The 27,161-nt window shown below is 63.1% G+C and overlaps 1 protein-coding gene and 1 long non-coding RNA gene across 7 annotated transcripts in view; both read left to right on the forward strand.

Annotated features, from left to right (window-relative positions):
• Window positions 1–481: 481 nt before the first annotated feature.
• SBNO2 (strawberry notch homolog 2) overlaps window positions 482–27,161 on the forward strand; it is a 49,676-nt gene continuing 22,996 nt past the window's right edge. For 4 of the 6 annotated variants that reach the window (XM_058728584.1, XM_058728585.1, XM_058728586.1 and 1 more), the window contains exons 1-4: window positions 482–621; window positions 13,226–13,417; window positions 17,972–18,045; window positions 18,648–18,759. In XM_058728584.1, coding sequence (XP_058584567.1) covers window positions 13,298–13,417; window positions 17,972–18,045; window positions 18,648–18,759 — 306 coding nt within the window. In that variant the 5' untranslated portion in view covers window positions 482–621; window positions 13,226–13,297. Of the gene's footprint in view, window positions 622–13,225; window positions 13,418–15,451; window positions 15,704–17,971; window positions 18,046–18,647; window positions 18,760–27,161 lie in introns of those variants that run through there. The other 2 variants (XM_058728588.1, XM_058728587.1) reach the window with 2 other exon arrangements.
• Window positions 25,225–26,246, forward strand: LOC131510909 (uncharacterized). Its single transcript, XR_009261241.1, has 3 exons — window positions 25,225–25,250; window positions 25,686–25,739; window positions 26,091–26,246. It is a non-coding gene; the product is annotated as an uncharacterized LOC131510909 (long non-coding RNA).

Here is a 27,161-nt window from a genome sequence, read left to right on the forward strand (position 1 = left end):
GATCCCAGGGCCTCTCTCTTGGGACTCGTCAGACCCCACCACTACTGGGCTCCACGCTGGGGCTTCCCATAGGTCCCAAGACTCCTCCTGGGGTGGAGACAGACTAATGAGCAGACAACTATTGGTGGGGAGGCAATTAAGGGAGAGCGCAGGACTGGGTGGGGGTAGGGCCGAGTCAGATGGTTTTTAGGGAGTATCTGAGGAGGGGGCTTTAGAGCTAACATCCGGATTATACGAGAGCCCCAGTGGCTTAAAGCTCAGGTGTGATACTGCAGGGATGGAAAGGGCCCGGAGGTGGGAGTGATTCAATTTGATCTCCATGTTTGCATAGGAGGAAACTGAGGCTCGCGAGTAAGCCAGGAGCCGGGGTCCCAACATAAACAGGAGTGGGTGGGATTGGAACCCGTGGCCCACTGAGTCCTAACCCTGCAGGGCCCCCTGGGGCCCCGCCCACGACCACGCCCACTCACCCGCCCACTAGAGGCTCCGCCCCGCGGCATGACCGGAAGTGAGCGGGGCCCCCAAGATGGCGCCCGAAACCCGGAAGTGAGCGCGGCCGAGGCGAAGCTCGGAGAGACGGAGGCGCCGCGGGCTCCGCGCCCGGCCGGACCCAGGACGGAGGTGAGGCGCGTCTGGCCCGACCCTCGCTCCGACTCCGCCGACCCCGCCCAGCCCGAGCCGCGCTCCCCGGCCCGTTCGGGCCCCGGCCTTGCCCCCCCTCCCCCCCCCGCCCCGCGGCCGCCTGCGTCCTGGGCCGGGGGTTCCGGGGTTCCGGGGCCGCAGGCGGAGGGAGCGCGGCGGCCTGTCCCCGCCCTCCTCGGCGACCCCCCCCGACCCCGCCCTCTGCCGCGAGCCTTGACCCCGCCCTCCTAAGCGACCCCCCCCGACCCCGCCCTCCGCCGTAAGCCCCGTGCGCGCTCAGCTGTGAGCCCTGAAGTCGCCCTGCTCCGCGACCCCCGACTCTGTGCTGCTGTGTGACCCCCCCTTCCCGACCCGCCTCCGCGTGAACCTTGACCCCATCCTCCGCGGCGACACACCAACCTTTACTTCCCTCCCTCTTCGGTACCCCCGTCCCCACCCATTAGTGATTCCCTTACCCCTCCCTACCGGGACCCCCATCCCGCGCTCTTTAGTGATCCCCAAACTTTACTTCTTCGGTGACCTTTGACCCTGCACTTCTCGGCGACCCTCCAGCACTGTGTGACCACCCCCTTCACAACCGCTTCTCCGTCATTCCCTGACTGCCCCTTTTTGTGACCCCCCCCCCCCCCCCCCCGCTTCCGCGACCCCAGCCCCTTCCTCCCTGGGTGCCTCCTGACCTCTCCTATGTTGGTGACCCATGACCCCGGGCTCCTTGGCGCTTCCTGCCCTCTCCTGCTTTCCTAGTGGCTCTGTCCAGACACTCCTGCTGCCCACGGCCTTGGGATGGGGGCCTTCCTGGGGTCGGCTGACTGCGCCCAGAGTGTTGGGTGGGAGTCTTGCCCCTGCTGGCATCGGAACCTGGCCTCCAAGGACAGGAGGACGGGAGGAGGTGGGCAGAGAGCTGGAGGTGGGCGGGTGCGGAAGGGGATGCCCGCGGTGGGTCCTGCCCATGCCGGGCTGCTCCCCAGCACCCAGGTCCCTGGAGCAGGAGGCTGGGGGACCCAGAGTCAGGGAGTAGGGGTGTGGACAGCCACGGAGGAGCTCCTGGGAGGCGGTGGCTCCCTGAATAATGTGGTTAATGGTCTGAAGGGGAAGAAAATCTGAGTCTGTAAGATGCGTGTCTGGGGCACCCCTGGCTTCTGCTTCCCAGCACGGACATCGGTCCTGCCTGCCCTGAAGGACTTTCCTGCCTGGCCGCTGCCTGGCCGCGCTGGCTTGGCGCCATTGTTTGCACCCCACACAGGAGGGTGCCTGGCCTGGAAGCCGACCAAGGTGAAGCTTCATCTGGCAGTTTGGGGGGTAGTGAGTGTTTCATGGCATGGCTAGGGGGGCTGGTATAGGACAGGCTTCAGCTGGGAGCCTGCTTACCTGCCGCCGGGCACGGCGGATCTGTGGATCTTCCCCGTAGACGCTTAGGAAAGGCTGAAGGAAGATGGGGCTCGGGCCCCGAGGACTGCAGACCCTGCAGGGAGGACAGATGGCCACCTGTCAAAGGCACCGTACTGCAGAGACTGTCTGAGGCCAGTCTGGGTTGGGATGTGAGGCCTGGCCCTTCCTCCAGGGCTGGACCTGACCCTGTGCCTCTCTTTTCCCTCCCTGCCTGGCTGTGGGGGGCACTGTGCAGTCGTGGACCCTTGTGAGCACAGCCGCTGGGTGCTCCTTTCTTGGACGCTGAGACCAGGGCCCACTGGCCAGCCTGTCTGTGTTCTTTCTTTCCAAGCACCCTGGATTTTCCCAGGGGAGGCCCCAGAGGTGGGTGAGTGCAGCCCAGAGCTGTGTGCTTAGGGCCACGGTCCTCTTAGGACATCCATTTCCAGAGGCTTCATAGAGAATGCTGAATATGAAGTCTGGGCCACTGGGTGGGTGGGCCAGAGAAGGCAGGATAGGTGAATGGCCCCAGGGTCCCACCTGGTCGGGAAGATGCCAGCAGGTATGCAGAAGGCCCCCAAGCAGCCTGGCAGATGCAAGACCGCGCCCGCCCAGGGACAAGCCGCTGTGGGGACTGAGGGGAAGGCGTTCTGTGATTTCAGACGGGGGAGGGCGCTTTTGATTAGCTCTGAGTATCTGAGCAGACACCTATTCACACCTGCCCGGAGCCAGCATCTGCCTGGTGTGTGTGTGTGTGTGTGTGTGTGTGTGTGTGTGTGTGTACACGTGTGTGTACACGAGTCTTAGAAGACGGGTGGGGGGACCAGATTTCCAGGAGAGCCTGTGGGATTGAGTGCAGCAGTGGGCTAGGTCCCTTGGAGACTGAGTGGGGTGGGGCCAGCCACAAGTGTGCAGGCAGCAGCCCAGAGCCAGTGTTCTCCAGCGCGTGACCTTGGGCCAGTCACTGCCCTGATCTGGGGGGACACCGAGGCTGGATTCCTGGACCCCGCAGGCCTGGCCCCCACTGGGGCGAGACCAGCTGAGGCTGGCCCAGCTCAGTTCTAGCAAAGTCCCTGAGGCCCCTCAGCAGGGGCCAGGCCGGAAACGCTGACCGAGTGAGTTCGGCCGGGAATAAAGAGGCAACTGTGTCCAGTCCCCAGAGGCCACCTCCCTCCCAGGATGGTCTCCTCTGGGTAACAGGCCTTTATGGCCGCGGGTGGGGGTGGGGACCTGCTTGTTCCTCTGCTGGTGGGGAACGTAACCTCAAGTACAAACACCGTGAGGCTGATGTGCAGAGTGGGGGGCACCCTCCAAGGTGCCAGCAGCGTCCAGGGTGTGCACGTGTGTGTTGGGTGTGGCGTGTGCACCGGCGTGGTCCAGGGTGTGCACGTGTGTGCGTGTGCACGCCCACCTGTGAGGGTGCTGGGAGTGTGTGCAGCATGTGTCCTGTGACCCGTGCGTGCCTCTCCTGCGTGCCCAGTTCTGTACCTGTGCCCATGTGAGTGTGCTCTCAGTGCCGCGTGCGTTTGCCTGCACGCGTGTGTGTTTTGTATGTACGTGAGAGAGCGTGCGTCACGTTCGTGGGATTTGTCAGCGGCAGGCTTGGAGTGTCACAGCCAGGGTGTAGCAGGCCTCCCGGGGCAGCCAGAAGGCACAGTCACCCGGACCATCCCAGGCCTGGCCTTACTCCTGCTCACCTGCCGTCCGCCCGGCTCTGCCTGTGCCCAAGTGCAGGCCCGAGTCCTGGTGTCCATGACGTGCCTCGCGAGTGTGGGTCCCCTCTCCCCTGAGTGGGGTCCCTTGGAGCGGCCCTTTCCCCCGCTCCTGCTGTGCAAATTTCCTTCATCTTCTTGCCATTGGGGACAGCTGGCCCGCAGGTCCCCTGCTTCCCTTTCTGCCAGGCGGGTGACTCAGGCGAGGGCTGAGAACGTGATTTCTGATGCTCAGGCTCTGTCACCTGCTGCTCGGTCTTGCCAGGCCCTGAGGGGAGGCAGAGATAAGGCTTGTCATTTGTTTATGTATCGCCCCGCAGACGGACCCTGACCATGCGACGCTCAGGGAGGGAACCCGACACAAGAGGCCACACGGGGTGTGAGTCCATGTGTGTGAAACGTCCAGAGCAGGCTCATCCAGGGACAGGAAGGGGCTCGTAAGGGCCGGGGGCTGGGGAGGAGGTGGGGGTGAGGGGGACAGGGTTTCCTTTGGCTGATGGAATGTTCTGGCACTCGATAGAGGTGATGGTTGCACAACTCTGTGAATGTACTGAAAACCACTGAATTGTATATTGTAAATATGTGAAGTATATGGTTTGTGAACTGTGCCTTCACAGAACAAAACAGCAAGGCCTGTCCTTGGTCAGATGCCCATGTGCTGTGGCCTGGGGGTGAACGGGTGTCGGGGAGCGGGCCCCTTCCAGCCCCACGAGGAAGACGGGAAGAGACATCTCCTCACTGTATGAAGGGTGGGAGCCGCTCCTGAACCCCAGCGCCGTCTGGGACGTGCAGATGGACGTGGTGTGCAGTGTGCATCACGTAAGAAGTCGTGGGGGTGTTTGGACTTCTGATGTAGGGGTGCCTTGGGCGGGAGGCCCCGGGGGAGCTCCCCCATAAAGCCTGGGGCCTGTAGGAGATAGGGGAAGGGGTGCTCGACTGCACTGTCCTGGCTGTCCTTCGACGGCCCTGATTGCCCGGGGACCTCCCTGCCGGGAGGCCAGGTGACAGTGGGGAGCGTAGTGACCCCAGGGAGTTGGTCCCATCTAAAGTCATCTGTGGACTCCTCCTGGGCCATCTGCAGGGGGTGCCCTCCAGCTGTGTGGTCCTCAGCATGGTGGGCGGGGACATGGCCCAGGGAGGCCCACAAAGCACCTGTCCTGTGGGAGGGGGGGGGGGAGGAGTTTGTGTGGCCCCTGCTGTGTGATGGCAGATTTGGGCTTTAGTCTGTCCCTGGGGGCTCGAGGTCTGTGTGCGTCTCAGGTGCCCCTGTGGAACCAGGTACCTGCTGGCCCTTCCCTGGGACTCCTGTCCCTAGAGCCCCATGGCAAGGGAGTCACCAGGTCTGGTGGCACTGAGAGCAGACACCCAGACTCCCCATTGGGACTGGCCTCTGTCTCCTTTGCTCCAAGGCCTGCTGCATTTCAAAAGCGACCTGTGCCGCACTCTGGAGGCAGGTCACCTTCATTTCCTTGCAGTCACAACCCAGAGGGTCAGAGGCCACTGACACAGGATATGGGGATGGCAGGAGGAAGGGAGCGGGTCTGCAGAGAGCAGTAAACCTTTATGGCACTGACTCACCAGGTGGGGCAGAAATCCCTGCCCTCAGGGTGGCCTGGGGGTGCCAGGAGTGGCGTCTTCCTCTGCACGTTGTAAGGTATGTTACATAAGGTACCTTCAGGAAAGGCTGCCCCCCCCCTCCGCCCTGACAGCTGCACGTGTGAGTGGCAGGTGTGGACGTGGGAAGGTGGACCCGTTGACCTGCTCAAACTCTTGTCTCCCGCTGGGGTGCCGTGGGCATCGAATCTGTGTCTGGGTTCGCGCATGGTCTGCACAGGGCCAGAGCTCAGCAGCATTTCTGGAAGGTCCTCCTCGGCCACTTGCCCTGAAAGCTATGAGGTAGGGGTGTAGCCACACACCCCCCCCCACACACACACGCACGCCCCCGCCTAGTCCCAGGGTGGTTCCGAGCTTGGCACTTGTGGCCCAAGGCATCGGAGCCTCTCCTGGCATCGTTCAGGCATGTGTGAGCTGCCCGGGGGCGTATCCAGGATTGGATCCTGGCCCTGTAGGTGCTCGGCCACCTGAGGGCGGGGCTCGGAGTGAATGAGCCCCTGGGTCCGTGCCGGGGACTGTCAGGGACAGGGGCGAATGAGCCCCCGGGTGCATCTTGGGGACCGTCAGGGACAGGGGCGAATGAGCCCCCGGGTGCATCTTGGGGACCGTCAGGGACAGGGGCGAATGAGCCCCGGGTCCGTGTCGGGGACCATCAGGGACAGCCTTGCAGAGGGGTTCTGCATTGTCACAGGGGGACTGGGTGGTCCCACCCCCAGCACTGTGGGAACCTGCAGGAAGTCACCCCACATAAGGAGGGTGTGACATGACGGCTGGATTGCCAACTTTGAGAAATCAGGGGCTGCCACCCCCAAATCTGGGTCTGCCGCGTCTCTCAAAGAACCAGCCCATCTGGAAGCCCCGGGCCACATTCCTGCATAGTGTAGGCTGTGCTGTCCCAGCCGCCCCCCGCCCCCCCACCCGGCTCCTCTGAGGACTCTGGGAGGCTTCCCAGAGAAGGGGCTGCGGGGGGCTTCTGTTCTCCACAGACTGTTATTATGGGGGACACTGGGCCAGCCTGGCTGCCCGCTGGTCCGTTATGAGCTATGCTCTACTCGACTTGTGTGGTTGGCTCAGTAATAGTCCCAGAGACCAGGTCCCTCGAGGCCCCTGAGGTGGGGGTGACCCTGGATTCCCCAGGGACCCAGCATTATCCCGAGGTCCTCAAAAGCAGAGCACCTTTAGGGGCGCCTGGCTGGCTCACTCGGTTAAGCACCCGAGTCTCGGCTTCGGCTCAGGCCACGATCTCACGGTTCGTGGGTTTGAGCCTTGTGTTGGGCTCTGTGCTGACAGTGGAGCCTGCTTGGGATTCTCTCTCTCCCTCCCTCTGTCTCTGCCCCTCCCCCCCCAAAAAGGCAGAAAACCTCACTGGAGGCTGAAGGGGAGTGAGAGGCTCGAACTTGAGGGGGGCTTCCGTGTGCTGCTGCCGGCGACAGGGATGCGGGCCTGTGTCCTGCGGACGCTGTGTCTGCCCGCGAGAGGGACCCAGCACAGAGCCCGGGCCTCGTGACGCCCAGAGCTTGGGGTTCCTGCTGCTGCGATTTGGGGGCCTCTGCCCTCTTCCCAGAGGCGGGCACGGCCCGGTGCCGGCGTTTGCTCGGGACGGGGCGTGTGAGACCGCGTGGCGCCACCGCCGTCCCCGGGACCGGCCCGAGCCCGGAGGAGCCCTCCCCCTCTCATGGGACACCATTTGCTCTTTGGGTTTGGGTGAAGGTCGCTGGCGATGGTCTCGCACCAGGCTGGCCCTCGGGAGCCTGAGGAGGGTGGGGACGGGTCAGGCCGCACACCTGGGACCGGCGTGACCCCGTGTGGGCAGCAGTAGCCCTGTCCTGCTCAGGGTTCCCTGGGGGCTCAGGAGACACCTGGCATGCCAGCCGGCCTGAAGCAAGCCCGACACTAGCAGGGGTGACAGCAAGCACCGGGACAGACAGACCACCCTCCGCACGGACAGACCGCGCGGGGCACGTCGCTGTCAAGGAACCGGGACGTCGGGCCGGTGGGCTTTGGCCCTAAAACCTGCTCGCGGGAAGAAGACGTGGGTGTCAGAGGAGACCACAAGCTCAGGGTGCACGATGCCTCTTAAAAACCGCGAGCAGGCGCAGACCTGAAGAGACACTTCCCAGAAGAAGCCACGTGGGGGGTGCTCAGCGCCTGTAGGAGGTGTTGGTGTCGGGGACAGAGGTTTGAAGGCCTAGCACCCTTACGCGGCGGGCTGGGAGCGCCGCTCCCAGTGGCGGGGGCGGGCTGGCCGGCAACAGCGGTCCCCGCCCGTGGGCAGGTGGGTCGGTGCAGCACCGTAGGAAACCATTGGACCACACCCGGAAGTGAGCCCCCTCGGGCTCAGGGGGCCCCTCCCGAGACCCAGACTCCAGCGCCCTCAGCCATGACCCAGGAGGCTCCCTGTTCCGGTCCCCATTCCCCTCTGGGCCCTTGGATGGGTTGCGCAGGGCTGTGTGCCCCCAAAGCTGTGCCTGTGGGGCTGGCAGAGCACCCTCACTGGCGTCCCCGGGGCTGCCGTCAACCCGGCGTCTGTCACAGGCTGCTTTATAAAGCGCCCGCCCCGCCGGGGGCTGTCCTTCCACCCTGACCTTCGTGGGCCGTCACAGGCGCTGCTGCCGACTTGGCCAGGCTACCCTGGACCCACGGGCTGGGGTCCGTGGGCACACGGCCGGCAGAGGTGCTGCCCGGAGAGGCGGACGGATTGCCGCAGGCAACCCCGAGGCTCCCCCAGAGCTCAGCTCAAGGCTCTCCGTGCCTCACAGGGTGTCGTCCCGTCCATCTGGGGTTGGTCCCGCTTCCCCGGATGCAGTTTCTCGCCCTCCTGGCTGGCCCTTGCCCGGGCGAGCGAGAGAACACTGACACAATGCCGAGTGCTCCGCCGGGCCGGGTCTGTCGCCCCCGCCTGGCCCCCCCCACCGACCCCAGGTGGCGAGCGGGGCCCTGCGTGCTGCTGTCGCTTCTGGGCGTCAGGTTGGGGTCACGGGCCTGTGGTGTCTCTCCTGCCGGAGCCACCTGCACTTTCTGTCCACTTCCCGGCCTCGCACCGAGCCGCATGCTGACCACGCAGGCCAGGGCCGGGGCGTCCAGGCTCCCCGTCCAGCCCGGTGTGGCCGCCGCCCATGCTAGCCAGAGCTCGGCCCCCCAGGCGAAGGTGTGCGGGGGCGCCGGGCCTCACGTCCCCGCAGGACGGCAGGACCGGACATTCGCGGGAGCTCCTCAGTTGAGATGTGGCCCCTGGGGAATGGGGTCTGGATGGGCCTCTGGGGGCCCGTTGAGAACAGAACTGGAAATTGAACCCCTGGACAGCTGTGCTCTCAAATGGGGATTCTGGGCCAGCCCACCTTGTCCTGGTCTCCGATGCAGGGGCTCCCCCTTCCTGCCCTGCCTGACCTGGGCACCGGGCGCCGGGGCTCCTGCCCTGTCTTAGGCATCTCAGACCTGTTGCGTTCCGGATGCCTCCTGGGAACTCTAGAGATCCGAGGTCACATGCTTGCCGCCAGCCTCGCCCAGAGCTTCTGGTCGGCAGTGCTCCCGGGGTCACAGAGACTCGGACTGAGGGTTGGGGTGGCTCCAGCTGGGGTTTGCTGACCACACAGTGGGCCGCTTAAACCACGGAGCTTTATTCTCTTCCAGTCCTGGAGCCCAGAGGTCTGAGGTCAAGGTGTGGCAGGGCCTGGGCTGTGACCCAAGGTCACATGGCCATCTCCTCTGTGTCTGTGTTTGAATCTCCCTCGTATAGGGGTACCAGTCTTTGCAGTAGGCCCACTCTACCCCAGTAGGACCCCATCTTTGCTCATTGCATCAACTAAAACCCTATTTCCAGGCGAGGCCCCGTTCACAGGTTCCCAGTGGATGTGAATCTAGGGAATGGCCGTGGCCCGCACCTCTCCTGCCCCATTGCTGGCACCCTGTCCGGCCCCCGCCCCCTTTGCTGTTTGCCTGCCACTCTGGCCTCAGCAGATGAGGGAGGCAGGAGCCCCCACAACGTCTTCCCTGGGGACCCTAGCCCCTCCCTCCCCTTCCTTTTCGTCCTTGGGCCCAGAGCACCCATGAAGGCCACTATGTGGGGGGTGCGCTCCCTCGGAGGGTCTGGGAGAGCTGAGCTATGCCTGGAGCCCAGGTAGGATCTCTGCTCTGGACTGGGGCCCCCAGCACAGGCCGTGGGGTCTCCCCTCCACGTGGAACCCTGCCCGGCTGCCTGCCTCCTTCTGACACCTGCACAGCTCATCTTGGCTGGGCCCCTCTGTCTGGGAGCAGAGGAGTTCTCTGGATGCCCCTGCCCGTGTCCCTTCCTGGGCACCCCCACTGGGACAGCCCCAGGCCGGCTCTGACCCGCGGCTCCCCACCCGTCGCTCGGTGTGGAGTCCACAGGCAGACCCTCCCCAGACAGTCCTGGTGGGCCAAGTTGGGGTCTCATCAGGCCTCTGGATTTTACCAGGGCCTCTGCCCTGAGAGCCGAGCCTCACAGAGCCCTGGCCAGCCTCTGTTGGGCCCCCGTCCCCCCACCCTCCCTCCCCCACCTGACCCCTGCTGGTATCCCTGGATCTTCACTCAGAGCCAGGTGGAAGGACGGCCAGAGAGGCCACCGTCTTGTGCCCTGTGGGAGGCCAGCCAGTCCCTGCTGCCCAGAGACACAGTTCCCAGGGCAGGGGACGACATCGTCCTGGCCTGGCGGGGTCCAGACAAGGTAACAAGTGGGAGCGGGCAGGCAGTCTGGGCAGCCATCAGGGTCGGGACAGCCTGCTCACAGCGTCTGGGGGGCAGGCCCACAGGGCTGAGGGGGTTGGCAGAGAGGCTGGGTGCCCGCAGGTGCCTGCCGGCCCGGGGCGTATGAGAAAGACGGGCTCTTCCAGGCCTTGGCCTCCCTCCATGCTGCGCTGCCCCGTTGTCCTGTCTGGGCCACTGATTCCTTGATCTTTTTCTTTCACAATGACTCATTCGAAAACCTGATCTCAAAAGGAAATTGTCTGAACACAAACCACGATTGTGAAGCGTAGGCCTCTGTGAGCACCCACGCTTCACCTGTCACGGGATGTTCTAAAAATACACGCCGGGCCCACCACACGGGTGCTGAGCTCTGACCCAGCGGGCCAGCCTTTGTTACCTCCCCTCGTGCCCCAAGACCCCACCTGGTACTCGCGGGGCTGGTCCTGGGGCAGCTGGAAAGTCCCAGGCATGCAGCGCGTTGGTGCTCTGGGGTCCGGGGCCTAGGGCAGGGTTCAAAGGGCAGGAGGTAGGGGAGGTCAGCAGAGGCCAGAAATCGGGGGGTCAGGACAGCTGGAGTCTGAGGGAACAGAAGGAGGGCTGTTTGGGGGCTGCCCCAGGGCTTTGGGGGGATGGGGGAACAGGAAGCCTGAGGCTGTGGAGGTGCCGCAGCGGTGACAGGTAACACTGGCCCCCGGGGGTTTGGAGGAAGGGGGCACTGTAGGGTGGCCTCTGGGGGCACGGGGTGGTGGTGGGCACAGTGTGAAATTCATAGTGTAAAACCGGGTCTTTCAACGTGTACAATTCAGTGTTTTCCACTATACAATGTACGAACATCCCCGCCGCCTAATTCCAGAACCCCGCCCCCAGCCATCACCCCCACTCCTCCCGCGGCCCCACGAGCCCCGCTCCTGTCCGTGGATGGGCCTGTTCTGGACGTTTCATACACGTGGACTCACCCCGCGTGGCGTCTGGTGTCGGGTTTCCTCCCTGAGCGTCATGCATTCAGGGTCCGTTCGCGGGGCCGCGGGGGTGGGCGCCTCGCTCCTGCTCCGGGTGAGGGGTGTGCGCGTGCGCGGTAGATGCACCTGAGGGGCGTGCGCGTGCGCGGTGGGCACATTGTGTTTATCCACTCACCGGCTTACGGACCTTGGGTTCTGCCGTCCTCACACCGCCGTGACTCACGCCGCTGTGAACGTGTGTGTATAGGTTTCATGTGGATAAGTGTTTTCGTTTCTTCTCGGGTTCCCGGGAAGCTGCCCACAGCACCACCGTGCTCCTTGGCCTGTGGCCTCTGGATGGTGCTTTTCTAAAGGGGCAGCCCAGGGCTCAGTGGCTGCAGAGCCTGGAAGCACCTGTTTGTGGGAGGGGTTCAGCTTCACTCCGGGACACGTGGGGTATGGACAGGGTTTAACAGATGGCCTCAGGTGGGGGACACATCTCAAGCACCTGCTGCAGAGAAGGGGCGGGCGGTCGAACCCCAGGGCTGAGGGGATGCTGGCCAATGCCTGTGGTCGGCTCTATGTTTCCTCTGTTGAATTAAGGTCATTCCTGCCTGCCTTCTGTCCCAGGTGCTGGGGGCAGAGCCCCCTCGAGGGGTATCCCCCAAATCCAGGAGATTTCCTGGGGCCTCAGTGAAACCAGTGGTCACCTAACCGGTCCCTGGATTGCTGGGGCCTTGGGCTCTGCTGAGTGCCTGACCAGCCTTGCCCATGCACCTCCAAACAACTCAGTTCTCCTGTTGAGCAAAACCGGGGCTCAGAGGAGCTGAGGTGTCCCTGAGTTGTCAAATAATAATCCAGTTGTTAGAAGGCTGAGCTGGGTTTGACCACATCTGCCTGAGCCCGAAATCTTTAAAAGGAAGGGCTGAGACCCCCAAATCACCGAGTAGCTGTGTGTTTATGGAGCGAGACCTCAGGACTTCACACTCCCGGCTTCCAGGTCTGTGTCCCACCAGGTCCCCAGCCAGGAGCCTGGAGGGCACAGGCCGGAGCAGGCCAGGGCCACCGAGGCAGAGGGAAGCGCCGTCTTCCCGGCAGGTGTGAGCCCGTGGCTCGCCCAGAGCAGTGGAGGCGAGCAGGGCAGCACCAAGGCTTGGAGCTGGCTGGAGCTTGGCCCCGCGGGCCCCTTCTCTGGCCAGGAGCTTGGGGTGAAGGCAACCCCTCCCCACCCCCTGAGGGATTGCATAAGCTGCCCGTGTGCGGACAGTGATTACTGGAAGTCCCGAGGATTTCTTCATCCAGGGCTTGGCCGGGAGTGGCAGCTGCCTCCCCTTCCTGCCCCCCTCGGTGATTAATGTCCTCAGCCACTGCCTGACTGAGGAGCGCAGGGGCCGGCCTAGGGTCCGGGCTCAGCCAGGAGCAGTGGTGCGGGGGGGTGGGGGGGGCCGGGGAGCCTAGGCCACAGTCCACGGGGCAGATGGAAATCGTGTGGGAAATCCTGTGTATCTGTTGTCGGCTCTTATGGCAGGCATGTTCCCGGCTGGGTCTGCCTGCATTCGAGAACAGGAACGTTTTCAGTGGGGATGCTGTGTGTCCTTACCACTTCCTGGCTCAGCTTGGCCCTGACTCCCCCAGAGCCCCTTCTGCAAACCTGCTCTGGCTGCAGGGGGACAGGACTGGCCCCCAGCCTGGAGGTGCTTGCTGAGTTGGACTTTGCCTCACAGCCTCAGACATGCCAGGTCACAGAGCCAGGCCCGCGGGATCAGCTGTCTCTGCTACTCGCTCTGGGGCCCAGATGGCCGGAGCATCCCCCCAGGGCCTGAGCTGGTCGCATGATGGGCAGGGAGGGAAAGCGGTCGGGTGGCCCAGCCTCACTGGAAGGGCTGCCACCGTCCTGGAGATCTGTCCCCGGGGCTGGTCTTTCTGTCTCAGGCCCCTCTCTGTGGCCAGGAGCCCCACTTGGGGGGGGGGGGGCGCGTGCGCTCCTGCCCCGGCAGCCGAGGGGTTGCTCGAGCACCCTAGCACGCTCAGGCTGAGCTGGGGTCCGGGCCCCCTCCCTGCGCCAGCACAGCCCCCGGGAAGAGTCCAGGAACCCAGAGGGGCGCCTGTCACCGCTGCGACATTGGGGGAGCCTCGGCTCACACCCTCCCGTATCAGGGGCCTGCTCTGCTGACCCCACCCCCTCGGCGCCAGCCTCGCAGGGACTCCTCAGAGGTTGACCTCGGGATGTGCCGTCTCTCCCCCCAGGTCATGATGCCGCCGCCCAGGAGCAAGAAGCCCAGATAGACGCCTCGGCGGCCTGGGTCGTGGAGCCGCCCGATGCTGGCAGTGGGGCCCGCCATGGACGGCGAGTTTCCTCAGCACGAACCCCCGCCAGCGGGCGGCATCCTGTACAGCCCGCCGCCGCTGCAGACCCCGCTGTGCGGGTCCGGCGTCCAGGTGAGCCCCCGCCATCCGCGGTCGGCCTCGGGGCGGGACGCTGCCCTCGCGGTCGGGTGCGGCCGCAGCTCCCCTTTCCAGGGCCTCGAGCAGACGTCCCAGTCCCCGGCCCGGCAGGGGGACGCCTCGGGGTGCCCGCCTGCCGTCAGGTCTGTTTGCCAAGGCCGTGACGGGCCCTCAGGGAGACGCTCAGGCCTGGGCTGCCGCCGCCTTCCCTGCAGGACAGGGGCTGGGGCCTCTGTGACGTGGACTTTTTTACCAAGGTTTCCTATTTTCAATTTAATGGACTTTGTGTCTTAAGCAGTTTAGGGTTTATAGAAAAATTGGACAGAAAGTTTCCACCTCTCCCACTTTCCCCATCGATAACGTTTTTCATTAGTGACCCTGCTGAGTTATCACAACGGATGAGCCAGCACCGAACGTGACGAACCACGGTCCACAGCGGACACGAGGTCACTCCTGGTGCGGCACACCCCGTGGGTTTGGACGAATGTCACGGACACCTGCCCACCACCACGGTGTCGTCCGGAGTAGACCCACGGCCCTGAAATTCCTGTGCTCCTCCCATTCACCCTCCCCCACCCCGACAGCCGTGCCTCCGTGGTCCTGCTTCGTCCAGAACATCCTGGACTGGGAACCACCCCGTGTGTCGCCTCCTCAGCCTGGCTTCTGTCACCGAGTGCTGTGCGTCTGAGGCTCCTCCGTGTCTCTGTGCGGCTCGATGGCCCGTTTTTAGTGCCGAGTAATATTCCCTCGTCTGGGCCGGGCCACTGCGTGTTTATGGACCGGTTTACCTGCTGGAGGGCGTCTCAGTTGCTCCTAGGTCCTGACAGCTAGTGAAGTATCTCAAGTAGTAAAACCACCACAGGTCCCAGCAGCTGCAAAGGCCCCCGTGGAGAGAAGGGTTCAGAATTGTGCACCAAGTCAGGCCTGGAGCCCCCCCGCTCCCAGTTTCTGGGGCGAAACCAGGGTTCTTTCTCCTGTAGAAAAGCAAATGGTGTTTCTGAGTAGAGAGACTCGAGCTGCCGGGAAGGGAGGGAGAAGGGTGTCGGGACACAGTGGCAAGGGGTGCACGTGGCTGGGGCTGCCACGGGGTCCCTCCTTCAGGAAAGCGTCAGCTGCCGTCTGCCCCTCGGTCCTGCTGGTTTGGGGCCGGGAGGAGGGCCAGGTGGCAAGAGAGAGCAAGGATCGAGCCTGGGTTTGAGAGGAGCCGGGAAGTGGGCCGCTGGGGTCAGGCTAGCTCAGGGCCCGATGCCCAGAACCATCAGGAGGAACCTGGGAAAGCAGAATTCGGTCTCCGTCCAGATGTGCCCACGTGGTACCCTCACGTCAGAGGCGCGGGACAGAAGTTGTGTAGGTGAGCCGTCAGTCTGGGGAAGGCAGAAATGAGTTACCCCCGAAGGTAACACTTCCAGGCCTCGGCTGACGTCCAGCGCCTCTGGCCAGGGTCCCAGACGTCACCGTGTGCCTCCTCTCTCTCCCTTTCCTGTTGGAGCTGTGTCCACAAGTCCCCTGACCCTCCGTGTCCCCCTGCTCCCCTCTGAACTTCTGCCCGCGTCGTCATGGCGATGCCTTCCTGTTCCCCACCTGCCATCTGGCCCCTGGCAGTCAGTGTGTGGGCTCTATGTCCCGCCACTTTGAAGTCTCAGAGCGTGCTTTTGTCATTCTTAATAGTGCTGCAGGACTCCTTCTTGTCGGCATCCCATAACTTGCTTAATGATTTCCCTATTGTTGGGCCTTTGGGGTGATTCCAGTTTTCTGCTGCTATAAATAGCACTGTGTGCCCCCCCCCCCCCCCCCCCCCCCGTCCCCATGGATTGGGCAGGAGGGTGTCCTTCTGAATCAATTCCTGGGTCGGAAGGAGCACTGGGTAGGGTCACAGATTCTGGGCTGGGGCCACACCCTCTCGATGGTGGCCCGTATGCCGACGGGGAGGAGGGGGCACGCCTGGGCTGCCGTGGGGACCCATGGCAAGGGATGTGCCTCTCCGAGCCCGACTCTGGCTCTTTCTGAGGCTGGGCCACTCCTCCCCAGGCTGTACACTGAGCCTGTCCCTGGTGGGCTACCAGCTGTGAGGGCTGCCCCCTACCCGGGCCACTCTGGGTGCAGCTCCCGCTGACGCTGAGCGTGTATGTGGTCGGTGTGGTCAGGATACTTGGTGCCACTCCCCTTCATCTGTCCTGGCTGGGCTGAGCCACCGTCAGGAGAAGGAGACCTACCCCAGGACTGCCAGTGTCATTGAGGTGGCCAGATTTAGCAACTGAAACTGCAGACATTTAATGACACGTTAAGTTTCACGTAAACGCAAGTGATATTTTAGCGTGTGTGTTCTATGCAACGCTTACACTAAAAATTGTTTGTCGTTTATCAGAAATGCCAATTTCACCGGACACCCTGTATTTTACGTGGCAGCCGTATTTTATCGGCTGCCCTAGTGAAAGTGCTCTCTCCTTACATCAGCTTCCAGGTGGCCTGGGCAGCCTTGGATTAATGTCCCAGGGCCTGCCTCTCCCCAGGAGAGGCCAGCCTCTCCGTCTCCACCTGAAATCCCCAGGCAGGCTCGAATGGGCTGGTAGGGGTCAGGCATCCATCTCTGGACCGATCATGTCCCAGGGGCCTCCCCTCTAAAGGCAAAGACGTACCTCTGGCCTTAAGTGGAAAATCCCAAGGAAACCTCTGATTGGCTGGCTGGGTTCAGGGGCTCCTCTCTGGACCAATCATGACCCAGGGGCCTGCCCTCTAAAGGTGTGGCCACCCTTCCGGCCTCAAGTGGGAAAGACCGATGTGGGCTCTGATTGGCAGCTGTGCGGTGCCCCTTAGCTGGGGGAGGAGTGACCTCCCACCCTCCGGCTTCCTGGCTGAAGCCCCAAGGTCCTTGAAGACCTGGGGTTCTGGGTGCGGCGGAGAAGGTTGAGTAAATGAAGGCCCTCCACCGCCGGGAGCCCCCTGAAGCCTTGAGGCCGGCCCTGCCTGCTGTGTGCCCACGGTGCCACGTGTGCGCCTGGGATGGTTTATGCCAGTTCATTGAAGCGGCTGAGTATGGTCTCTGCTGTGGAAGTGTTCCAGGAGTGCCCTGGAGGGGGAGCCTTCCGGAGGCTTCCACGGCGATTCCTCCATGATTCCTCCAGCCTTGGTGCTGGAGCTGCTCTTATCTTACAGCCCGGGCAGACGCCAGAAGAGCAGGCACAGCCCCTTCGCGGAGCGTGCGTCTCTCCTTCCTAAGTTCTGGCTCTCTGCGGCTGGACGTCTGGCCACCGACCGCCCTGCAGGGGTGGGGTGTTGGGGGGAAACGCACAGTGATGGGAAGTCAGGGCCGGCTCCTCCCTCCCAGACACAGGCGCCATACGTAGAAGGGCGCCTGGTCTCCCAGCCATCTGGGCTGGTTCCGGGCCAGCTGTCGTTCACGGGTCCCGTGAGCGGGAGGAAGCGGTGGCTGGGGGATCGGTTCCCGGCGGCCTCGCTGAGGAGCAGGACCCGCGTGGACCAGCGGGAAGGCCGCTGCGCTTCCGTCTCTGGACATGCCGTCTGGCAGAACCGGCTAGGACAAGTAGGGAACAGTGACGGCCGCCAGCAGGCCTCTCCCCACCGCTGGTCGGGGACCTCCCCGACATGGTCCCATGTGGGCCGCATTGTGGGTTAGGGGAGGGACCCCTGCTCGGCAGGCTGTGTGTCAAGGTGGGACGAGCCACTTCTTTCGTACGGAAGGCGGGGGGCGTGAGTGTCCACAGCCCTCCACCCTGAGTCGGTCCGGTCAGAGCCCAGTGCAGGGCCCCTCAAGTCCCCGCTGACCTCAGGCTCATTCTTCCAGCCTCCCATCAGTGTTTCTCAAAGCAGGCTCCCCAGGACCCCTACCTGTACTGCACTCTTGGGCCAGACAGGCTTGGGGGTTTCCAGGAACACCCTTGGCCAGAGGGAGTTCTCAGAAGGCCAGGCTCTTGTCCCTTCTCCCCCGTCCCGGGAGGGGGCTGGGGCGGGGACCGGTCCTTGGCGCTGGTGGGAGCCCCTCTAACGAAGTCCTCTTTACCACACGGGCGCCTCCCTCGGGGCTGGATTGGAGGGGGGAGCTCATGCGGCCTTGCTTCTCGCCCAGTCCCACCCTGCGCTTTCTAGAACGGGGGGCCTCCATGCAGAGTCCCTGGCCCACCAGCACGCCTGGTTCCTGTGTGAAATGGGGGCTCCCGGTCAGACCCTCGGATGGGTTGCCCAGGCCCCTTCAGGGGTTCTGGAGGCACTCCAGTCCAGAGGTGGGTCACACCTGCCCACCCCCGCCCTGCCCACAGAGAGGCCTACAGCAGCGGCACACCAGGCCCGGGCCCGGGCTCGAGCCCTTCACGGGTGTGGACGAGTTCCCCTCGGTGGGCTCTCCCATGCCGATGGGCAGACTGAGGCCCCGAGCTGTCAGGTGGTTAAGTGACTCCTAGGTGACCCAGGTGGGACGCCACAGGGTGACGTTTCTACCTGGACGGGGTTGCAGAGTCCTCACCCCCTCCTCACTGAGGAGCCCCCCGCCCCTTCCACAGGGCAGCCCCTCCTGACGCTCTTGGTCTGTTCCAGAACACCATGCTGCACTACCCGTGGTGGAGCTCCTTCTCGCCCACGCCGTACCCAGCCTTCTCCAGCGAAAGCCAGTAAGTTCCTCTGGCCTCCAGGGTCCGGGCAAGCCCCGCCACGTCCCGCTGGGTGGCCACAGTGCCCTCGAGGCCTTCCGTGGCTCTGCAGCCACTGGTTAAACGAAACTAGAGCTCGTGGCAAGTGAGGGGCTTCAGTGTCCTGCTGAGGGGGCCGTGGGCTGCGCCCTGGCCACACGGAGGCAGCCGAGACTGACCGGCCGTGACTTGTCTTAGAAAGAGCCCGCCAGGAAAAAGGGCAAAGGTGGGAGGGGTGAAGGATCCTGGGAGGGCTCTGTGGGTACCCTCTGGGCAGGGGGTGGCCCTGGGCAGCGGGGGAGAACTTTGGGGGCAAAGGAGCGGGGAGGGCGCTTGCCTGCAGAGGGCAATGGCGACCTGGGTTTTGAAGAGTCAGTAGGAGTTGGCCGGGGGAGCGGGCCCACAACCAGGCCGAGGAATGGCCTATGGAAAGGACCCGGAGCACGGAGCCAGAGGCTTGAGGTCTCTCCGGGGCACTGTGTTCCGGGACGGAGGCACGGGGGCCTCTGCTCCGAGCTGAGTGTCTCGGACGCCAGAGCCCTCCCTTAGGCTCCTGATGGCTGACCTTCCCTGTCTGCCCGCAGCCAGTTCGTGAACTCCGCCTCCTTCATCGTCAGCCAGCCCTGCGCGGACACCAGCTGCGGACCTTCCGCCGCCACCCCCAGCTTCCTGCCAAAGACAGGCGACTTTCCTCAGGTAGGGGCCTGGAGCCAGAGTCACCCTCCGATCCCCACGTGCTCCCGGAGGCCCGTGCCACGCACTGGTGGCCTTGGCCAGGCCCTGGGCTGGGCTCAGGGCCGCGTGGAGCCCCGGCTTGTACTTGGGAATAGCCAGTGCTCCCCTCTACTGCAGGCCTGGCCTGAGGGCTCCCGACTCACAGCCACGCCCCGCGTGGGCCTGTCAGGGCGGCTTCCCGGCGGCGTGAGAGCTGGGCTAGGGGCCACACCTGTCCGCGTGCCGCTCACGCCCCCGCCGTGGGTTGTGGGGCGGTACCGTGGAGCATCTGATCCGCTTTTCCCAGACCTTAGCGCCTTCCTCTCCTGGGCAGAGGCCCCCGCGCCTGCTCCGTCTGGGTGCCTTACTTAGCGTCTCGGCAAGGGTCCGCCGTGTTCCCCGCGCCCCTGGCCAGAACGACGTTCCGTCCGGCACAAACCCCGTTGTTGGCATTTATGTCCCCAAACAGCAGCTATTTGGAGAGCGTCACCCACCCAAACCGAAGGAAGAGATACGTGTGATCTCTTTTTTTGGAGAATCGGGGGGACCCTCCCCGGCAGGCGTCTCTAATGGCACGCGACTTCTCTGGCGGCCCGGACACCGGGCGCCGCAAGAGGATTCGTGGGAAGGAGCCCAGGGCGATCGGAAGCTGGGGCTGGCGGCAGCCGGGCAGCGTGGTCTCCCTGGGAAGTTTGGAATCCACGGGCCCAGTGGTTTCGCTGTGGCACGCAGTTTGGGAACCGGCCAGCTTGGGGGGCCCCAGAGGCTCAGCTCCCCTGAGCCTGTTTTCCCTGTGAAGTGGGGGCCTGTGGGGGTGGCAGTCTGGGAGGCTGTGGCTCGGACCTGTCAGCTCAAACCCGCTAGAGCCAGACAAGCGCAGTTCAGGAGGCTGGCCGTTGTCCACGCGGCCTGGCCGGGCAGGGATCTGGAGCCTGGACCAGTGTCCCCCAAATCCGGGTCCACCCAGAGCCTCGGAATGAGACCGTTTTTGGAAACAGGGTCTCTGTGGGTGTCATTTCGCTCAAGATGGAGATGAGGTGATCCCAGATCATGATGGCCCTAACCCTAAAGGAGGAGAGACAGACACAGAGGAAGCACGTGACCCCGAGGCAGAGTGAGCCACGCGGCCACGAGCAGGGATGCCAGGAGCTGGGCGAGGCAGGAGGGGCCTCCCCTGGAGCCTCCCAGGGATCGCGGCCCGTGACACCTTGACCTGGGGTGTCTCCCCCACAGGGCCATTGGGGCACACCGGTGTGTTGTTTAAGTCCTCCCTCTCCATCTGGGATGCTTTGTGGCCGCCCAGGAAACGACTTGGCCAGGCCTGGAGGAGATGGGAGCACAGGGGCCCCCCCTGGCCCTTGGGGGCGCACGCCGGCCTCATCTGGCCCCCAGACCTCCCAGGGTGAGGAGTCAGTGGGAGGGGGATGGGAGGGCCCTGCGGACGGGGCCCCGTCCCGCAAGGGATGCCCCGGCCCCTCTGTTTGGCGGCCGCCGTCGCCCAGCCCGGGACGCAGCTGGTCCGTCCGCGGCCCGAGACCCTCTCTGGCCTGCCGTGCCTCGGGGCTGGCGGCCCTGCCTGGCTCTGAGCCCCGATGAAGTTCCTCCGCACGTGTCCCCGACACAGCTCCACATCCAGACGTGGCGTCCCGTGATGCTGACGCCCACGCTGGGGCATGACCTGCCGCACGGACGGGGAAGCTGAGGCTCGGGTGCACGCAGGCTCCCCCCCCCCCCCCCCCGCCGCCCTGGCCCCAGTCCCCCGACGGTGTCTCATGTACTCGGCTTGCACAGCTGCTCCTGGCTCTGCCCGGAGCAGACACGCTTTCTTCCACCAAGACCCCCTCGGGGGCCACCGCGCCCGTTTCTCATCACGTGCAGGGGAGCTCAGCTGCCTCCATCCCACGGATACCTACTGAGCATCTGCTGAATGTGGCGGGAGCCTACCCTGCCGGGGGCACCTTGAACCCAGATCTTTTTTCTAAAGCCGCTTCTTCAAACAAAATCTCACCCCGTGCCAAGTGTGGGATTGACAGATGTGAGACCAAAGTTCAGATGTGGTGAAGGGTCTTGAGGCCCTGTGGGTCTCCATCACCTCCCTCGTGACCCCTGGGCCTGTGAGCAAGGACAGGAAGGGGCCAGACCGAGCTTGGCATTCGAGGCCCTTCACAGCTGTGCCTCAGCCAGTGGACCCACCGCAGACACCCTCCGTTCCTAACTGACCAAATAACATCACCATGGTGACAGGCAAAGGGACAGCCTCAAAGACGTCCCTGTCCTGATCGTGGGACTGGGGACCTGTCCCCTCACGCAGCAGAGGGGACCTCGTCAAGGCCCCCAAGGCGGGGGTAACCCTGGGTGCTCCGGGGGGCCCGGAGGCCTCACAAGGCCCTCTCGAGAGGGAGGCAGAGGGTCAGAGGCAGAGAGACAGGCAGACCCCGCGCTGCTGGCCATGAGGATGAGGAGGGGCTGTGGTCCCAGGATGCGCCCCCTCTGGAAGCCATAAAAGGGGGGAGAGGGCTGTCCCTGAGGCCCCGGGGAGGAGCATAGCTCTCCATTTTGGACTTCTGATTTCCAGAACCATAAGGTAATAAGCGTGTGCTATTTTAAGCCATGAGGTTTGTGGTAGTTCATTACAGTGGCAAGAGGAATCTGATGGACCATGTGAAGCCCTCACGTGGCCCCTGGCACACTCTCGAAATGTCCCCACTGTTGTAGAAGTCAGAAGAAATTGGAATAGAAAAGCCAGAGCTGGGCTGGGGCAAGGAGTGGACGTAGGCCTGCAGGCCTTAACGTACCTCCTCCTAACTAAACCTGAGCTCTGAGTTTCCTAGCAGCCAAAGCAAAATGAGAAAGGAGAGGAGCTGTGTGACTCTTGTTGCCTGCAAAGAGAAAGCTTCTCTCCCAATGTCCTTTTGGGGCACGGAGCAGTTCCTTGGGGTCGGCATCCCACGCCCATCTCCCCGGGGACTGCTTATGGCGTTGGTTCCCAGTCCTGTGGTTGGTCTTGGCTCTAGCTTTGCTGTCTGAGGGCCTTTGTTCCTTCTGTTGTGCCTAGGGCTGAATCATTGGATGTTAGGGGTACCGGGTTCTGTACCAGGAACCAGGAACCTCCCCTGGTTCTGTACGTGAGCCGACCCAGACCCAGGACCATTGGTGGCAGGTTGGTCACGCCTTTATGTAGGATCCTTGTTTTATTGTTGTTGTTGTTGTTGTTGTTGTTGTTTTGTTGTTGTTGTCTTAATTTTAATTTTATTTTTAAGTAAACTGTATGTCCGAAATGGGGCTTGAACTCATGACCCCAAGATCAAGAGTTGCATGCTCTACTGGCTGAGTCCATCAGGCACGCCAGGGTTCCTGTTTTATAGACAACCAGGTGGGGCCCACATCCTGGGGAACCCTGCTGTTAGGAATGCAGGAGGTCAAGGCTAACCCCCACTCTGAGGTGGCTCTGCCCTGCGGGGTGGGCCTGGCGTTCAAACCACGAGCCCCCTGCAGAGGCCCAGAGCCCAGGGGCCCAGGTTCCAGTTCGGAAGGCCCATGCACCCAGGGGTTATCTATAAATTTAAGGTCTGATACTCTCTTTTTCTGTTTGTTCGTTAAGGTTTTCGTGACGAGATGACTTTTAAAGCACTTTAGGTTATAGGGAGGTTGCAAAAACAGTACCAACACTTCTCGAACACTGTCACTCGTTTGCCCAGTGTCCTGGCACGTTGTTGTCTTCTGGAACCACGGTCCATTATCACGGCACAGAGAGTAGCCCCCGCACAGCACCAGTGACTGACCAGAGGGCCGGGGCTGGGGCCCCGAGGCCTCTGTAGAGAGCTGGTAGGTCGCCGCCGAGGGCCCCTGCATGGGCTGGCCTGGGGCCCTCACGCTAAGGAGGGGTTCTGTGTTGTTGACAGGAGTCCCGCAGACGGGGCGCCGCGTCCTCCTGGGGCGTCACTTCCAAGCCTGCTGGCGTCGGTGTGCCTTACCGCTAACGGTCCTACCCTCCAGCCCCGGTTGGGGACCGGCACCGGCTCCGCCCACCGCCCCGCGCCTCCCTGTCCCCCATCCACTGTCAGGTCGCTGCCATTTTCCCCTCTCCCCCTGCGAGGGTGCGTCAGGGACCCTGGTCCCTTGTGGTGGGGAGGGGGGTGGATTTCACCAGGCACCGGTAGACGTTGCCTGCAGTGACGGCCGCCACGGGGTCTGGCTGGCAGACGTTTCTGTCCTTGCTCCGCCGTGTCGATCAGCCGGAGGTCTTCCGTAGGAAGAGCTGTGCCTTCCCTTACTCAGTCATGTTGGCGACAACACGGGCTACGGTCAGGTGCTATCCGCTGCTTCTGTGTTGGCTGTCGGAGCCTCTGTCCCTCTGTGTCCTCCCTTGTAGCCACTAGGAATGGCCCAGGCCCACTCCCTGAAGTCCCTGCCTCAGCCTTCATGCCACCTGCTTCCCCAGGGAAGGGCCCCTTCTCACTGTGCGTGGCACAGAGCCACTGAGGCTCCCACGTCTGTTAGCGACCTGGATAGTCGAGGGGCCCCACGTGGGGTCTCCCACCACCCGGGAGCACTGTGTGTTGGGTGTGAGTGCGTGGCTTTTCACTCGTTCTTTACTTTTAGGTGAGATATGATTTGCGTATCACACAATTCACTGACTTAGCAAATTCACCGGGTTATGCAACTACCACCTCCATGTAATTCCAGAATGTTCCATCACCCCAAAAGGAAACCCCCTTCCCGGCAGTGGATGAGCCTGTTCTGGACGTTTCACACACGCGGACTCACACCCCATGTGGCCTCTCGAGTCGGGTTCCCTCCCTGAGCGTCGCGTGTTCAGGGTCCGTCCGCGGGGTGGCGGGGGTGGGAACCTCGCTCCTGCTCGCGGCCGAGGGACGTGCGCGTGCGCGGTGGACACGGTCCTCGGTGGACGTGCGCGTCCGTGGTGGATGTGTTGTGTGTGTCCGTTTATCCCTCGTTGGGCATCTGGGTTGTTCCCACAGCGTGGATTTGGGTGACTGTGAATTGTGCTGCTGCGAACATCGGTAACCGGCTTCTTTGTGGACCTGAATCTGATTGGGGGGAGGTACTTGGGGAAATGGTGAAGGACTCAACGTCGCAGCGCGGCCCTCCCAAGGCCTCGTGCCTGCAGCCCTCGCTGCCCCGCCCCTCAGGCCCTCCCCCGCGTTCTCCCCAACCTGGTATCTGGGGTCCTGGTTGTGGGCGTGACCACCCGACCCTCCCTGCTACACCCCCAGTGCTCATCCTCACTGCTTCCCCCGCCCGCCCCCCGCAGGCGCGTTCCCTGGGAGTGGGGGCTGTCCCGACCCCTCCTCCCAAGGTCACCTGGGCCCCTAACGTCTCAGCTGGACTCTGGGGGAGGGCACTTCTTTACACACTGAGCCCCCCTCACTCTGTTACTGGAGCGGGCGTCCACCCTGAGAGTCCAGGCGTCTCGGGTGGGTCCCGCATCCACTCAGTGAGGACACTTTCCGTCTGCTGGCCTGGGGCTTCTGGGAAGCCAGGATGAGGTCACAGCTCAGAAAAGTGCTTTGCGAACTCTCAGCAGCTCTCCAGTGAGGGGCGGGCGGCACGGACGCTCTGCAAATGGATTTCAGCAGGGATCAGAGGCCCGGCACGCCCCGCCAGCAGGCTCCCAGGAGTTACCGGCATCGGCAAACCGAGCGAGAGGGAGGTTTCCTCTCAAAGGAAGCCCGTCGGTTCACTCTGAGCCGCGGCCGAGAACCCACCCCCACCCCCGCCCCCAGCTCCGTGGTCCATGCCTAGCGCCATGGCCAAGGAAGCCCCGCTCCGTGGTCTGTACTAAGGGCCGCAGACAGGTGGCGACAGGGAGCACAGGTGTCTCCAAAGGGTCTCTGCACAGAAACTGGGACACCGGACACCGGGAACCGGGGACAGGGACGAGGACGGGAGGGAGGGGCTGTGAGGCCTGCAGAAAAGCCCTTGGTCAGGGTCTGGCCACAGGGAGCAGAGCTCCAGCCTCTCCTGATGGCAACAGGGTGGTCAGGGTCACTTTTCTGGCGGAGGCTGCTGTCCCCACGACAGTGGGCTATGGCAGCAGTGTCTCAGGGGGCCGTGGGAGCTGGGGCGGCCCCCAGAGAGCACCGCAAGCGGGGAGACCTGGCGCCAGTTCTGGGGCCACAAGTCCTAGGTCAGAGGGAGGGTCCTGGGGGCTGCAGATGTCCCTTGGCCTGTGCCACCTGCAGTGGCGCCTGCCCCCGTGGCCTATGGTTGCCTCCCCACGCACCTGTGTCCGGATTTCCCTCCTACAAGGACACCAGTCACTGGATTGGGCCCACCTGACTCCTGTACGACCTTATCTTAACTGGTTGTATTGGCAAAGATTCTATACCCAAATAAGGTCCCCTCCACAGGCACTAGGGGGTCAAGACTTGGACATGTCATTTGGGGGGGACACAATTCACCCCTCAACAGGAACATTCCAGCCTGCAATGCCCACCACACCCTCTGCCGTAAGTCAGGACACGCAGGCCACCTGGGCACAGGCTTGCTGTGGGGGCCTAGTGGGGAGGGGAGAGCCCAAAACAGACCGGGAGGGTCTTGGGAATCCCGGGGCAGCTGGGCCTCGCCCACCCCTCTGTACGTGGCCTGGCCACAGGGCAGAGGGTCAGTCTGGGGCCAGAGAGAGGGTCCCACCAGACAGCACTGCAGCCCAGACGCAGCCAGACGGGGAGGGAACCAGTCACGTCCCTGGTCACGACCCCACTCACACTGGTGCCGGGGCCTCTGCCCAGACCCCCCCCTCGGCCCCTCCACCCCTGTCCAGACACGTAGCAGACCCACACAGCCTACAGCCACCGGGGGCGGGGGGGGGGGGGCGCAGGACAGCCCTGAGGGTGCTGACTTCTTGGTGTGAGAACCCCCACCCGGTTTCCCTGTCTCCTCAGGGCCACCCTTGCCTATCAGTCTGGTGCCGAGATTTGGGGGACAGATACTCAAAGGTCAGTAACTGTGCTGGAAACTTGATGGACTTTATGCTAAATCTAATAACGAGAGCCTGTCCCAGGCACTGCGTTCATCTTTTATTTCAGTTCCCAGTGATTATTTTTAAACGGAGTCAGAACTGGGGCGCCTGGGGGGCTCAGTCGGTTGAGGGTCCGACTTGGCTCAGGTCACGATCTCACGGTTTGTAGGTTCGAGCCCCGCGTTGGGCTGTCAGCACGGAGCCTGCTTGGGATCTTCTGTCCCCTTCTCTGCCCCATGTGTGTCTCTCAAAAATACGCATTTAAAACTGAGTCGGGACGCCCGGGTGGCTCAGTTGGTTAAGCATGCAACTCTTGGTTTCGGCTCAGGTCGCGATCTCACGGTTCGTCAGCTGAAGCCCGGCATCAGGCTCTGTGCTGACACGGGAGCCTGCTTGGGATTCTCTCCCTCTCTCTGTCCCTCCCCTGCTCACACTGTCTCTGTGTCTCTCTAAATAAATAAACAAACGAACTTTAAAAAATCAATAAATGAAAATAAAACTGAGAATCCACATGCCTTAAAATCCATGCTTTTGGGGCGCCTGGCTGGCTCCACTGGTAGAGTGCATGACTCTTGATCTCAGGGTGGTGAGTTCAAGCCCCATACTGGGTGTAGAGCCTACTTAAAAAAAAAAAAAAAAAAGAAAAAGAATAAAAACTGTTATAAAAAAATAGTAAAAGCCACTCTTTTTTTTTTTTTTTAATTTCTTTTTCAACGTTTTTTATTTATTTTTGGGACAGAGAGAGACAGAGCATGAACGGGGGAGGGGCAGAGAGAGAGGGAGACACAGAATCGGAAACAGGCTCCAGGCTCCGAGCTGTCAGCACAGAGCCCGACGCGGGGCTCGAACTCACGGACCGCGAGATCGTGACCTGGCTGAAGTCGGACGCTTAACCGACTGCGCCACCCAGGCGCCCCAAAGCCACTCTTTTAAGTAAATTCACAGAATTGTGCAACCACCACCTCTAATTCCAGAACATTCCTCGTCTAAAAGCAACCCTGTCCCCATCAGCCATCACCTCCCCATCCCCGGCCCCCATGAGCCCCCTTCCCGTCGTGGATGAGCCCGTCCTGGATGTTTCACACAGTCGGACTCACACCCCGTGGGGCCTCTCGTGTCTGGTTGGCTCCCTGAGTGTCGCGTGTTCAGGGTTCGTCCGCGGCGGGGAGGGGGGGGGGGTGCCTCGCCCCTGCTGGCGGCCGAGGGACGTGCGTGTGCGCGGTGGACCCGGTCATCTGTGCGCGTGCATGGGGGACATGGTCATTTGTGGGCGTGCGGGTGGGGGTTGTGTGGACGTGAGTGTTCGTGTCCCTCGGGTGTGGACCCGGCAGCGGGGTCGCGGGGTCGTGTGGTGACCCTGGGGTCGACCTGACGAGGAACTGACCGCGGGCCTGTCTTC

Source organism: Neofelis nebulosa, chromosome 4 (genome assembly GCF_028018385.1).
Source record: "Neofelis nebulosa isolate mNeoNeb1 chromosome 4, mNeoNeb1.pri, whole genome shotgun sequence".
Lineage (NCBI taxonomy): Eukaryota > Metazoa > Chordata > Mammalia > Carnivora > Felidae > Neofelis > Neofelis nebulosa.